Source organism: Microtus ochrogaster, chromosome 6 (genome assembly GCF_000317375.1).
Source record: "Microtus ochrogaster isolate Prairie Vole_2 chromosome 6, MicOch1.0, whole genome shotgun sequence".
Classification (NCBI taxonomy): Eukaryota; Metazoa; Chordata; class Mammalia; order Rodentia; family Cricetidae; genus Microtus; species Microtus ochrogaster.
Genome location: NC_022013.1, coordinates 11,222,317 through 11,235,582, shown reverse-complemented (window position 1 = coordinate 11,235,582; position 13,266 = coordinate 11,222,317). Strand labels below are relative to the sequence as shown.

At 41.2% G+C, this 13,266-nt stretch overlaps 1 protein-coding gene across 2 annotated transcripts in view; it reads right to left on the bottom strand.

Annotated features, from left to right (window-relative positions):
- Epb41l5 (erythrocyte membrane protein band 4.1 like 5) overlaps positions 1-13,266 on the bottom strand; it is a 113,061-nt gene that overhangs the window by 17,627 nt on the left and 82,168 nt on the right. For both annotated transcript variants that reach the window (XM_013346693.2, XM_026779806.1), the window contains exons 18-20: positions 11,217-11,314; positions 8,542-8,670; positions 5,649-5,710 (exon numbers count right to left, since the gene is read on the bottom strand). In XM_013346693.2, coding sequence (XP_013202147.1) covers positions 5,649-5,710; positions 8,542-8,670; positions 11,217-11,314 — 289 coding nt within the window. The remainder of the gene's footprint in view (positions 1-5,648; positions 5,711-8,541; positions 8,671-11,216; positions 11,315-13,266) is intronic.

Sequence of the window (13,266 nt, the reverse complement as noted above, 5' to 3'; positions counted from 1 at the left end):
AGTGCTGGGATTAAAGGCGTGCGCCACCAATGCCCGGCTAACTGGTGAGATCTTATATAATAACTTAATGGCATACCTGAAAGTTCTAGAACATAAAGAACAAATAACACCCCCAAAGAGTAGACACAGTGGGCAAGAAATAATCAAACCCAGGGCCGAAATCAGTGAAATAGAAAACAAACAGCCAAAAAATTTACAAAGAATAATGAAACAAGTTGGTTCTTTGACAAAATCAGAGAGACTTAACCGACCCTTAGCCCAATAAATCAAAGATACACAGAAAAGATCGAAATTAATAAAATTAGAGATGAAAGGGGACATTACAACAGACACCAAGGAAACTAGGAGACTAGGGATACAAGGAACATATTTAAATAGAATAAAGGCAATTTACAGCAAGCCCATAGCCAACATAAATGGAGAGAAACTCAAAGCATTTCTACTAAAATCAAGAAGAATAAGACAAGGTTGTTCACTCTCTCTATACCTATTCAATATAGTACTTGAATTCTTAGCTAGAGCAGTAAGACAACACACACACACACACACACACACACACACACACATAACCAAAAAGGCAAGTGAAAGACTTGTATAATAAAAACTTTAAGGGCTGGAGGGACGGCTCCAAATACGAGAGCACTGATTGTTTCTTCCAGAGGTCCTGAGTTCAATTCTCAGCAATCACATGGAGGCTTACAACCATCTATAATGAGATCTGATGCGCTTTTCTGGAATGCAGACATGTATGCAGACAGAATACTGTATTCAAAAACAAAACAAAACAAAACTTCAAGATACTGAGAAAATTGAAGAGGACATTAGAAGATGTAAGATCTCCCATGCTCATGAATTGGTAGGATTCATATAGTGAAAATGGTCATCCTATCAAAAGCAATCTATAGACTCAATGCAATTCCCATTAAAATTCCAACACAATTCTTCACAGAACTTTTCAAACCTAATTTTCAACTTCATATGGAAATACTCTAAAAAAGCTAAAACAATCCTGAATAATGAAAGAGCTGATGAAGGTATCATCATCCTAGATTTTAAGATGGACTACAGAGCTATAGTAATAAAAACAGCTTGATATTGGCTTAAAAACAAACACATCAATCAATGAAATCAAAATGAAGACCCAGACTAAGTCCACACACCCATGGGCACCTGGTTTTTGATAAAGAAGCCAGAAATACACACTGGAAAAAAGACAACATCTTCAACAAACGGCACTGACCAAACTGGATGGCTACATGAAAGAACGCAAATAGATGCGCATTCATCACCCTGCACACAACTCACTTCCAAGGGGATCAAGGACCTCAACGAAAGATGCCCGAATCTGAGCGAAGAGCATGTGGGGGAACAGTCTTGAGCTCAGACACAGAAAAAGACTTTCTGAACAAGACACCAGTAACCCAGGCCTAAGACCAACAACCTGAAAGCCTCACCATGGCAAAGGAGACATTGCCATTTGGACAAAGTGGCAGGCCACACAATGGGAAAAGATTTCTACCAATTATACATCTGTTAGAGGGTTACTGTCTAAAATACATAAAGAACTAAAAACACACACATACAACTGGACATCAAAAAAACAAATGACCCAATTAAAAAATGAGATAGAACTAAGCAGCGTTCTCAAAAAGATAACATGCAAGTGGTTGAGAAACACTTAACAGAATGTTCATCATCATTAGTCAACAGGGAAATGAAAATAAAAACTACTTTGAGATTTCATCTTACACTGGTCAGAATGGCCAAGGTCAATAAAACAAATGATAGCTGATGATGATGAGGATGTGGAGGAAGGGGAGCCCTTGTTCATTACTGGTGGGAGTACAAATTCATATAGTCACTATGGAAACCAGTGTGTTGGTTCCTCAGGAAGCTTGGAATAAATCTACCTTAACCTCCACCTATAACACTCTTGGGCATATACCCAAAGGACACTAAACCTACTACAGAGACACTTGCTCAACCACATTCATTGCTGCTCTATTCATAATATCCGGAAATTGTAAACAGTCTAAGTTTATCAACTGATGAGCAGATAATGAAAATGTGGTACATTTATACAATGGAGTATTATTTATCTGTTACAAAATTATGATTTTCGCCGGGCGATGGTGGCGCACGCCTTTAATCCCAGCACTCGGGAGGCAGAGGCAGGCGGATCTCTGTGAGTTCGAGACCAGCCTGGTCTACAAGAGCTAGTTCCAGGACAGGCTCCAAAGCCACAGAGAAACCCTGTCTCGAAAAACCAAAAAGAAAACCCAAAAAAACAAAAAAACCCAAAAAAACAAAATTATGAATTTCATAGGTAAATGGATGGAGTTAGGGGAAAAACCACCCTAAATGAATTATACAAACACTGTATGTTTTCTTTTACATATGGGGATGTTGGTTTTTTTAATGATTTATTTTTATTTTATGTGCATTGGTGTTTTGCTTGTACATATGTCTGTGTAAAGGAGTTACAGACAGTTGTGAGCTGCCATGTGGGTGTTAAAAATCGAACATGGTCCTCTGGAAGAGCAGTCACTGCTCCTACCCACTGAGCCTCCTTTCCAGCTTCATGAATGCTGGTTTTTAAGCCTCTGATATGTATGCTATGATCTGTATAAACATGGAGGCTAGGTACCTAGGAAGGGACTGGGGGACAGGGGAGGAGAGAACCTCCTAAGGAAAGGTAAATAGAATACACTTTTATGAAGACATGGGGGGGGGGAACCTTGGTGTGTGAGGGATATTAAATGGGGAGAAGGATGGAAAAGAAGGATAAGGTAGGATATGGGGAAGGACAACTAAGAAACCTACTACTGTAGAAGCCGACAGGGCCCATAGGTATGGGTCCATTCTACCTTGACTAATGGTCAGAGAGCTGGAACTTCTGTTCTCTCAAAGTTGTCAACAGTTCAGACAACAGGTGTGGCTAATAACCAGACCTGATATTTCAGGTATTAAGAAGTAGATGTTTCTACCCCAAACAAAAGTCTAAAGATCCAACTAGGTTCCTATTCCCTTAGCGAGATAACAATGGATTCCACCCAGAAAGTGGTTTGCCTACAGAATGTTTTGGTCTAGGGTATGAGCATTACTTGTTTTGTTTTAGCAACAGAATATTTAACTAAGAATGTAGTCCGTAACCTTTCAATTAGTCTGTTCATTCCTTGTATCATGTTAATGCAGTTTTTTGTTTTGTTTTGTTTTAAATCTTACTCCTTCCTTTTGGGGTCGGAGTATTTAAGCAAACGGAAATTAAATGTGGGTGAATTTTCAGTTTTCTCTGGAACTCCCTCCCGATACTACCCTATGTTTCTGTTTGCTATTTTCACTCGCGTCTTCATTTTCTTTACTTATTTTTCTAATCCCCATGCCCCTACCGTGGTAAGTGGTTCTCTCATGAAGCTGGTTTCCGACAAGAAGCTTCCTAAAACATATACACACATGAAAGAAATCCAAATGGAGTCAACAAGGGAGGACATCTAGACCTAGACATCTTTTGCCAAATGAAACCAACCTTCAATGCAGGAATGTGTTATATCTAATCGAGTAGTTAATCAAAGGGGCACTAAGAAAACCCCAAACACGTCAGGCCTAGGTCATTGTTGGTCTTCACAACCGATCACTGAAGACAACACTGACACAAAATCATTAAACATGGAGAAGTCAAGCTGCTGTATGATAGAGGCTTTACTCCTCCAGCTGGCATCAATGGTACTGGAAGGTGCTCTGCAAACTACTAGAGGAGAAGGTAACCATCAGACCAGTCTTGTGATCTTGCCTGCAAAATATGCTGGTGCAATAGTAGCACAGATGTTGTGGGGATAAGTCTCTGATTGGCCTTAAGGCCCACTCCAGGAGCTAGAACCCATACCTGACTGCTTGGGTGGCCAGGAACCCGAGCCTGGATGGGCAATGTGCCTAGGAGAAGACCAAACACTATAGTCCTGCTATAAAATGACTCCTCGTGACATTCTGCTCAGCCATCCTCCGAGAAGCTTCTTGCAGTGGATGGGAATTAACACAGAGGCCTACAACTGTGCAATGTACAGAGTCAGAGATTTTGGAGCACTATATCCTAAATTGGATGTCTTCAAACCCTCTTCTTAGGGATCAGAGAGCTATGTTGAAAAAACAGGAAGAGATTGTAAGAGCCAGAGAGTATGGATGACTTCCATCAAACAGTGAGATGACCCCAGACACAATAGGACTGATGACATATGAATTCAGAGACTTTGGCAACAAACACAGGGCCTATACAGGTCTAAGCCAGACAGGGTCTCATTATTGAAAGGGGGAAGTGGCCACGGCACAGGCTCCCATTTCTAGCTAAGAAGCTCTCTGCAGCTTACACCTTCTTGCAAATGAAATTTAGTCTTCTCCACGAGAATCTCACTAAGTATATAAGCCATACTTCAGGGGAGGTCTCAGCAGGAGATGGCCAGCGTAAAATGGACATTATTTGTGCCATCTTTTTGTCTCAAATTGCTTTGTTTGGGCATCTTTTTGTCTTATTAGATTTTGCTTATATATTTTGTTTCTGACTTTGTGTGTCTGTGGTGGGTGTGTGTGTGTGTGTGTGCATGCAAGAGAGAGAAAGATTACTTTTTTCCATTTGGTTTGGGGATTTTGTTTTTTAAAGAGAAAGACAGGTTGTGGAGTAGCAAAGTAGGGAGGATCTGGGATGAGTTGTGGGAGGGAAAAAGCACGATCAGAAGACAGAGTATGAAAAAACTCTTTTTCAATTAAAAATAAAATTGCCAAATCATCATCAACAACAACACACCCAAAACAAAACAGCACAAATGGAAAAATCCAAGATGAGACAGCATTGTGTGACATATTTAGAAGTGTTACTAGGAAAGGAAGAAATATCATCTCATCCTACATCCAAGGGAGCTATCCTTCAAGAATGAGGGAGAAATGAAGATACTCTCAGAGAAACAAGGGCTGAGTGGGTCTGTTAAAAAAGTAACTGTGTCCAACAGAAAGGCTAAGGGGAGTTGGTCCACTACCCATTAACTTGAAACTGATAAAAAAAACAGACAGCAGCAAAAGACCAGCTCATAGGATACAGGGATGAACAAAAAATCAGAGGTAAGAACAAGGGACAAACGAGCAAGAGCACAAACAAACGACAACACATTAAGGAGAAAAGCAGCAGAAGGGAAGGAGGAAAGCAAGACATTGGCTCAGCTCATGGCTGAGTGTTGGTGCTCAGGAATCACAGCCACACCAACTAAACATGGGGTTCTGCTCCAGAGCTGGAACCCATGAAAGAGAACTGAGAATGCAGAACGACTAAGAATATCTTCAGACAAACTGGGCGATGGTGGCGCAGGCCTTTAATCCCAGCACTCAGGAGGCAGAGGCAGTCGGATCTCTGGGAGTTCGAGACCAGCCTGGTCTACAGAGCGAGTTCCAGGACAGGCTCCAAAGCCAAAGAGAAACGCTGTCTTGAAAAAAAAAAAAAAAAAAAAAGAATATCTTCAGACAAACTAAACTAGACACTAGCTGGCTCTCTGCTGGACAGTGAAGAGTGAATTCAATGTCCTTCAAATAAATATGATAGACAAAGAAGAGGCAGCAGGAAAAACAAATAAGAAAAACAACTTAATTCACTTTCGCCAGGATTGTACCTGTTTGTGGCAGCATCCTGAGTGCTGGCATTTTTTTGAGTTAAACTATCTTCTCTTGAAGCCTAAGAAAATAAAATAATAATAAACACTGAATCATTGGAAAGATATTCAAGTAACAATTTTATCTTTCTTTCCTGTAAAAACAGAAAAACTAACTTGCTTCAGTTCAAATAAGAGGTAATTATATCTTACCAGTACCATACCATACCTAATATATAATTCTATCCAACAACCAGGTCAGTAGACAACAACAACAACAACAACAACAATAATAATAATAATAAAGTTCAGAATGTTGAATATGCTTGGCACATTTTCTTACCACACAGCCATTAACTACTCAAGACATTACAGATTTTTTACCCAATGCAAACAAAATTCACAAAGATTCAAAGCCAGCATTTTTTCAAATTTACATGATAAAAAGAATATGTATAGCTATATATTTGGTCTCTCAAATGTGAGGAATATTTTTTTTTTTTTTTTGGTTTTTTCGAGACAGGGTTTCTCTGTGGTTTTTGGAGCCTGTCCAGGAACTAGCTCTTGTAGACCAGGCTGGTCTCGAACTCACAGAGATCCGCCTGCCTCTGCCTCCCGAGTGCTGGGATTAAAGGTGTGCGCCACCACCGCCCGGCTTGTGAGGAATATTTTAAGTAAGAAATCCAGAAGTTTTTCTGAAGAGCTCAGTTTTACCCAACTTTACTGAGACTGAAAAATCTACTGTGATTAAGAAGAGACCAGCATTGCTGAGGTTAAATCTTCTGAGAAGTGTTTCTTCAGGGTTAGAACACACAGAACTGTGGTTCAGAGTGGGCTAAGGCTGTTTCCTATGCTGGCAGCCAAACTAGGTAATGTTTAAGTTTGTACTGGATTTAAAGGTCACGGGGTAGCCCCTATAAAATCAGAGATCCATGTGCTTCTGCCTCCCAAGAGTTGGGATTAAAGGCTTGTGTCACCACCCCTGGCCTAACTGTACATATTTGTAAATATGTAAACTGTATGGGTTTTGAATGATAAACCAAATTTTCTCCTGATACACACCTTGTTTTTTTGTTTTTGTTTTTGTTTTTTTTTTCAAGACAGGGTTTCTCTGCAGCTTTGGAGCCTGTCCTGGAACTAGCTCTTGTAGACCAGGCTGGTCTTGTACTCCCAGAGATCCGCCTGCCTCTGACTTCCGAGTGCTGGGATTAAAGGCGCGCGCCACCACCGCCCGGCTGACACACACCTTGTTGATCATAAAGTATAACTGTATGTTTTGGTATGAGAAAGACACTTACAGTGTAAATCAGGAAACTCTTCTTTCTGTCCTGAAAGAATCTGTATATTATTGTTATTGCTTCTTTTAAAAATATAGTATAAAGCCAGGTATGGTGGTGCATATCTTTAACCACAGCATTTGGGAGGCAGACAGAACTCTCTGAGTTTAAGGCCAGCCTTGTCTACACAGTGAGTTCCAGGACAGCCAGAGCTACACAATTGAGAGATCATTTCTCAAAATATATAAATAAAAAATAAAAAATTGGGTAGATATTTACCATGAAGGCATCTGCTCCTAGAATTTTCTTTATAAAGTGGTTGTCAGCCGGGCGATGGTGGCGCACGCCTTTAATCCCAGCACTCGGGAGGCAGAGGCAGGCGGATCTCTGTGAGTTCGAGACCAGCCTGATCTACAGAGCTAGTTCCAGGAAAGGTCCAAAGCCACAGAGAAACCCTGTCTCGAAAAAACCAAAAAAAAAAATAAAAAATAAAAAAATAAAAATAAAGTGATTGTCACTATAAGGTCCTTGTAATTATTTAAAGGTATTAAAATTATTTCTCATTTTATTCAATCAGAAACGAACAATTGAAATGTAAGATCATGTTGTTTTTGTCCATTTAGTCTGCTGTAAGATGCCGTGAGCCAGAGAGCATACAAATAAGCATTCACACCACTCTGCTAGAAGCTGGGAAGTCCAAGGTCAAGAAACCAGTCTCAGGGGACAAACCAGTTCCTTGGCCCTTTCCTAAGAACATTAAAGAAATTCAGATTATATGTTAATCACATCAGCTGTTACAGTGACTGTTACTATCAGGGCCTTTTATTTTATTTTATTTTATTTTAGACATGGTATCACTATATAACCCTGGCTGGCCTGGGACTCAAGAGATATACCTGTCTCTGCTTCCCGAGTACTGTGTATTTACCATGCTCAACTGGGCCATACTTTTTAGTGTTTGTTATGTTTCTACTTTGCATTTATTACTTTATTTCATTCTTACAAAGCATCTTAAGGAAGGCATTATCATTATCTTATTTAAAAGAGAAAACAAAGCGTGAAAAATAAACTAATTTGCCCCAAAACACAAAGTTGGAAGGGGACAGAATAGAAATGAGATTCTAAATCCTAGACTTTCATATCTTACATTTATCATCTAAACTGCTATGTATGCTTTGTGTTTGTCTGGTATCATGTCCTAGCTAAGAGTCACTATTGCTGTGATGAAACACCATGACCAAAGCAACTTGGGAAGGAAAGGGTTTATTTGGCTTACACTTCCACAGGGATGCCCAAGACTGAAGGAATTCACGAGAGGAACTCAAGCGGGGCAGAAATCCAGAGGCAGGAGCTGATGCAGGGGCTATGGAGGAGTGCTGCTTCCTGGCTTGTTCTTCATGGTTGCTCAGTCTGCCTTCTTATAGGACAAAGGACTACCAGCTCAGGGGTGACAGCACCCACAATAAGCTGGGTCCATCCCACCAATCCCTAATTAAGAAAATGCCCAGCAGGCCTACCTGCAACCCAACCTTTAGAGGCCTTTTCTCAGTTTCTGCTCTCTCATTACTGTAACTGTATCAAGATGACATAAAACTGGCCAGCACACATCAGGACCATAGCTACTGGAGAAAGCTTACCTTATGCACTGCTTCTACTTGAGCCTTCAAAATATTGCTCTTGAAGTCAGGAGGAACCCTTACTGCATTCAATCCTGGGCTCTCAATGGCATTATTAAGACATTTCTCAGTCAACTTTACCACTTCTTCCTGAATATTAAAAAATAAAATCACTCGAGAGGCCATAGTTATGTGGAAACAGGAATGTTGAACGTTTGTCTTCAGACAACCAGGAAATAATACACTTCAGGCATCTCCTGTTGGAGCTACTCACTCCTGCAGCCATCTGCTGCAGAGAAGGAGCTGCAGACCAAAGAACTGCCCTAGAGGGTCTAATCTGGAGTCCTCCTGGGGTAAACGTCAGCAGGAGTCACATATCCTCCATGAATGTCTTAATTCAATCATTTCAGTACCGTAGCTGCTTAAAGATAGGAATTAGGTCCTATGATATAAAAAGGTCCTGAGCATTCATATTTTATGGTTATAACTCTGGAGTTGTCACCATGGAAGGAGTTGACGTTTTGTAACAAAGTATATGTAACAATTAACATATTGTAAACATTAAAATATGTAAACATTCTCAAACATACTGATGAAAACCACAAATAACAGACCCACTTAATAAATAGTGACAAATTAGCTATCAGAAATAAATGGAGGTATACTAATACATTTAAAAGAAATATAAACAATCCGTATTATATTTAATATTTTGCTTAACTTAAACAGTAATTTATGACAGAATAGCTGCTGGGCCTAGGACTGCCTAGCTTAGATACCACTTTCCAGGTCTGAACAAATTTGATGTACTTATTCCAATTTTGATGTTTCTCAATGGAGTTTATTTCAGCCTCTAGGAAGCACCCCAAAATCTGAATTTAAAAATTTTGTTTTTTGAGAGATTCTCCTTATGTAGCTCAGACTGGCCTTGAGCTAGTAATCCTTTGGCTCAGCATCCCAAAGACCAGCGGGCCTCCCTCTAAGTTTGAATTTTTAACAAGTTTTCATATATAATTCTGATAGAAAAAAAAGTCTGAGAACCACTTTTTAAGATTTGATCTTGCCTGCAAACCCCTAGCTCCTATTAGCAAAGTCTCTCCCTCTCCCTGTCCCCCCACCTCTGTTTCTCTGTTACTGTGGGCTGAACGGACCTCATGCACCCCTTTCTCTTGGTGAATTCAGAGACAGGCTCTCACTGAGCTGTCAGGTTGATGTTGAAATGACCATACCCTTGGTAGATCTTGGATTTACGATTTTTCTGCTTTAGCTTCCCAACCATCTGGGATTCTGGCTCTGAACCAAGCTCAGCTCACAGTAATCCTCTATGTCCTTTTACAATCAGGGCTCACTCAAATGTCCTGACATTTCCCACTTTCCGAAGATGTTGCAGAGTTGAGTACTTCTTAATCATTGGCACATTACAACCATTCTCACTTCAAACCTCAAAACACAGGCATTAAGATAAAAAAAATACAAACCACTTAACCTATGACTTTCAGTCAGCCCAATAGTGCTTTTTCACTGTGCTTATGTAGTTTTTAAACTATGTGTACGAACGTGACTGTATGTGCATGGTAAGTGCAGTGCCCATAGCGGTCAGAAGAGGGCATCACATACCCTGAGACTCCAGTGACAGGACTGTGAGCTAATATATGGGTGAGCCTCCACGTGGTGCTGGGAATCAAACCCAGTGCTCTAAACCTCTGACTATCTCTCTAGACCCTCAATGTGTCTTTTAAAAAACCACCATGAGCTTGGCAGTCCCGAGACTTAAGAGGCGAGGCAGGCAGATCTGAGTTTGAGGCTAGACTGGGCTGCAGAATGAGTTACATGACAATCAGGACTGAACAGAGAAATCCTGTCTCAAAAACAAACAAACATCCATCATGAAAAACCTTAAATTTTATTTATTTTTATGATAGTGTTGAACTCACTGAGCTATGCCTGCTTCTGACCTTAAAATTATTTTTTTCTGCATTTATTTTTATTTCATGAGTGTGTGTGTTTTGAGAAAGTGTTTCTTTGTGCAGCAAGATTTATTTGTTTGTTTATTTATTTATTTATTTTGTTTTTTTGAGACAGGGTTTCTCTGCAGCTTTGGAGCTTGTCCTGGCACTAGCTCTTGTAGACCAGGTTGGCCTCAAACTTACAAAGATCTGCCCGTCTCTGTTGTCCGAGTGCTGGGATTAAAGGCATGTGCCACCACCACCCAGCTTCTCATTAAAATTCTTAATGTTGTCATGCAACTTTCCTCCTCCCCATCTACACAGTCACATATTTCACCTTTTAAAATGGGAACACAGGTCTGTGAGAGCTCAACAGACAGACTTTCCACCATAATAGGAGATCTCACCTGAGAAACCGCTCCCATCAGACTGGCGTGCTGGCAAACTGTGAGCAGCTGGTTAATGACTGATGTGGTGGAGCCCAGCCCACTGTGGGCGGTGCTGCACTACGGTAGGTGGTCATGAGTTGTAGAAGACAGCACACTAAGCAAGTCATGGAGAGTAAGCCAGTGAGCAGCACCCGCTATGGCTTTTGCTTTACTTGCTGCCCTAGGTTCCTGCTCTCACTTCCCTTCATGGAGGACAGTAAGCTGTAAGATGAAACCAACCCACCCCTCTCCAGCTGCAAATGTCTTTCTGGGAAGTATGATGATGCTGTATAACAAGGAGACACAGAAAAGATCCCAGTACCTGGCTGTTGACATTAATGTCAATGGGAGGTCGAGGAGATGGCAAGATATTCTGCTCCATTTCGAGCTCTTTAAGCTTCGCTGTGTCATCTTTTAGTGCTGGAAGAAAAAAACAACAATCTGTTTCATTAGTCTGCCCGGCTCTGACAGTTACAGGAGGGTGCGCACTGAAGTTCTGTGCTTTCTTCATTAACAGTGGAATAAGCTGGGCGGTGGTGCACACCTTTAACTCCAGCACTTGGGAGGCAGAGGCAGGCAGGTCTGAGCTCAAGGCCAGCCACTAAAATGTGAGTTCTGGGACAGCCAAGGCTAGAGAGAAACCTTGTCCCTTCACACCCCCCCCAAAAAAAAAATTAGAGGAAGGAGGGTTGTTGCGTTGAAGGGACCTTCTGAAAATGCCTGTCAATAAATCCAGGAGCTTCTTGTGGCTGCACATTAGAATTATATCTAGGGCCTTCAAGGAATTCCCAATTCCCAGACTTGTCCTAGTAATCTTTTAAAATCTCTGTTCTGGAATGTGTGTGCACGTGTAGGTGGGAGGACAGCTGGAAGGCTGTTTACATCCTTTTCATTCTTTCTTGCCACCACGGGGTCTGCAGATGAACTCAGGCTGCCAGGCTTACTTAGCAAGCACTTTTACCCACTGAACCATCGCACTGGTCAAGAATAATTTAACAGACTCTCTAGAGCAGTGGTTCTCAACCTTCCCAGTGCTGGGCTGACCCTTTAACACAGCTCCTCATGCGTGGTGATCCTCAGCCATAAAATTCTTTTTGCTGCTACTTCCTTTTTTTAAAAAATATTTATTTATTATGTATACAATATTCTGTCTGTGTGTATGCCTGCAGGCCAGAAGAGGGCACCAGACCCCATTACAGATGGTTGTGAGCCACCATGTGGTTGCTGGGAATTGAACTCAGGACCTTTGGAAGAGCAGGCAATGCTCTTAACCTCTGAGCCATCTCTCCAGCCCTTGCTGCTACTTCCTAACTGTAATTTTGCTACTGTTATGAATAGTAATATAAATATGATTTGTGGGATATACGAAAGGGTCATTTGATCCCCAAAGGGGTCATGACCCACAGGCTGAGAACCTCTGTTCTAGATACTGCACATTTCTTAAACTCTCCAGGGATCTTATGCTCAGAGCTAAAAGTCACCAACTCAGTGCTGGTCTTTACTAAATCCTTCTTATCCATTTACTTAATTCCTATTTCTGGCTTTGTTAAGTTTTAAATTATTGACCAAACTTAGCATGAATGCTGACACCACAAATGTTTTAGCTTGCACTGAAAAATTAATATTTTCTTGTTTTGAACTAAAACTGCTTGGCTGACAAACCTTCTGGGATACAGAACAAATAAGCAAAACCAACACCATGCAAAAATCTAGCTACTATTTTGTATCTACTCTTACCATGAGAAGAACTTTTCTTTCTGAGGTGAGTAGTCCACCAAGGGCCAGCATTCTGTCTTGTGAAACTCTGGGTCCATTCCTGTTTAGACAATCTCTGGATGCCAGACCCAAGACTTGACTCCATCACACCCCTTCCCTTTGCACCGAGTAGGGATTAGCCCATCATGTTAGACTGCAAGGCAGAGCTCCCACCATCAGGTGACACAGTAAACTTCCCACCTTGTGTGCTTGCTTGGTTTGGGGGTAAGCACCCTTTTGTAACTGCCTTGCTGAGTTACTTCTGTGCTTCTCTTTGTGTGACTGCAGGAATATTCCTTTACAATTTGGGGATATCCTGGATTTCAAATCTATCTGGAGTAGTCAGGTCCCCCTCCCTTGGGGAGATCATGTTCCACAGCTTTGTTGTAATGGTCCCCAGGTTCCCAGTGAGTGACGTTCCTTGGATCAGTCCCATACCAGAATGTAAAATTCCTCAGCAATATGGGTAAGGGCCCAGTAGAGCTCCGCAGTTCCGGGGAAGCTCCATGCACAGAACAAGGAAGAAGATTGATGACTAGTGGCAAAGTATGTGCTTGGCACTGGGATGCCTTGGATACTGTGCTCAAGTGGATGAGATTCACTTGGCATTGGGATAC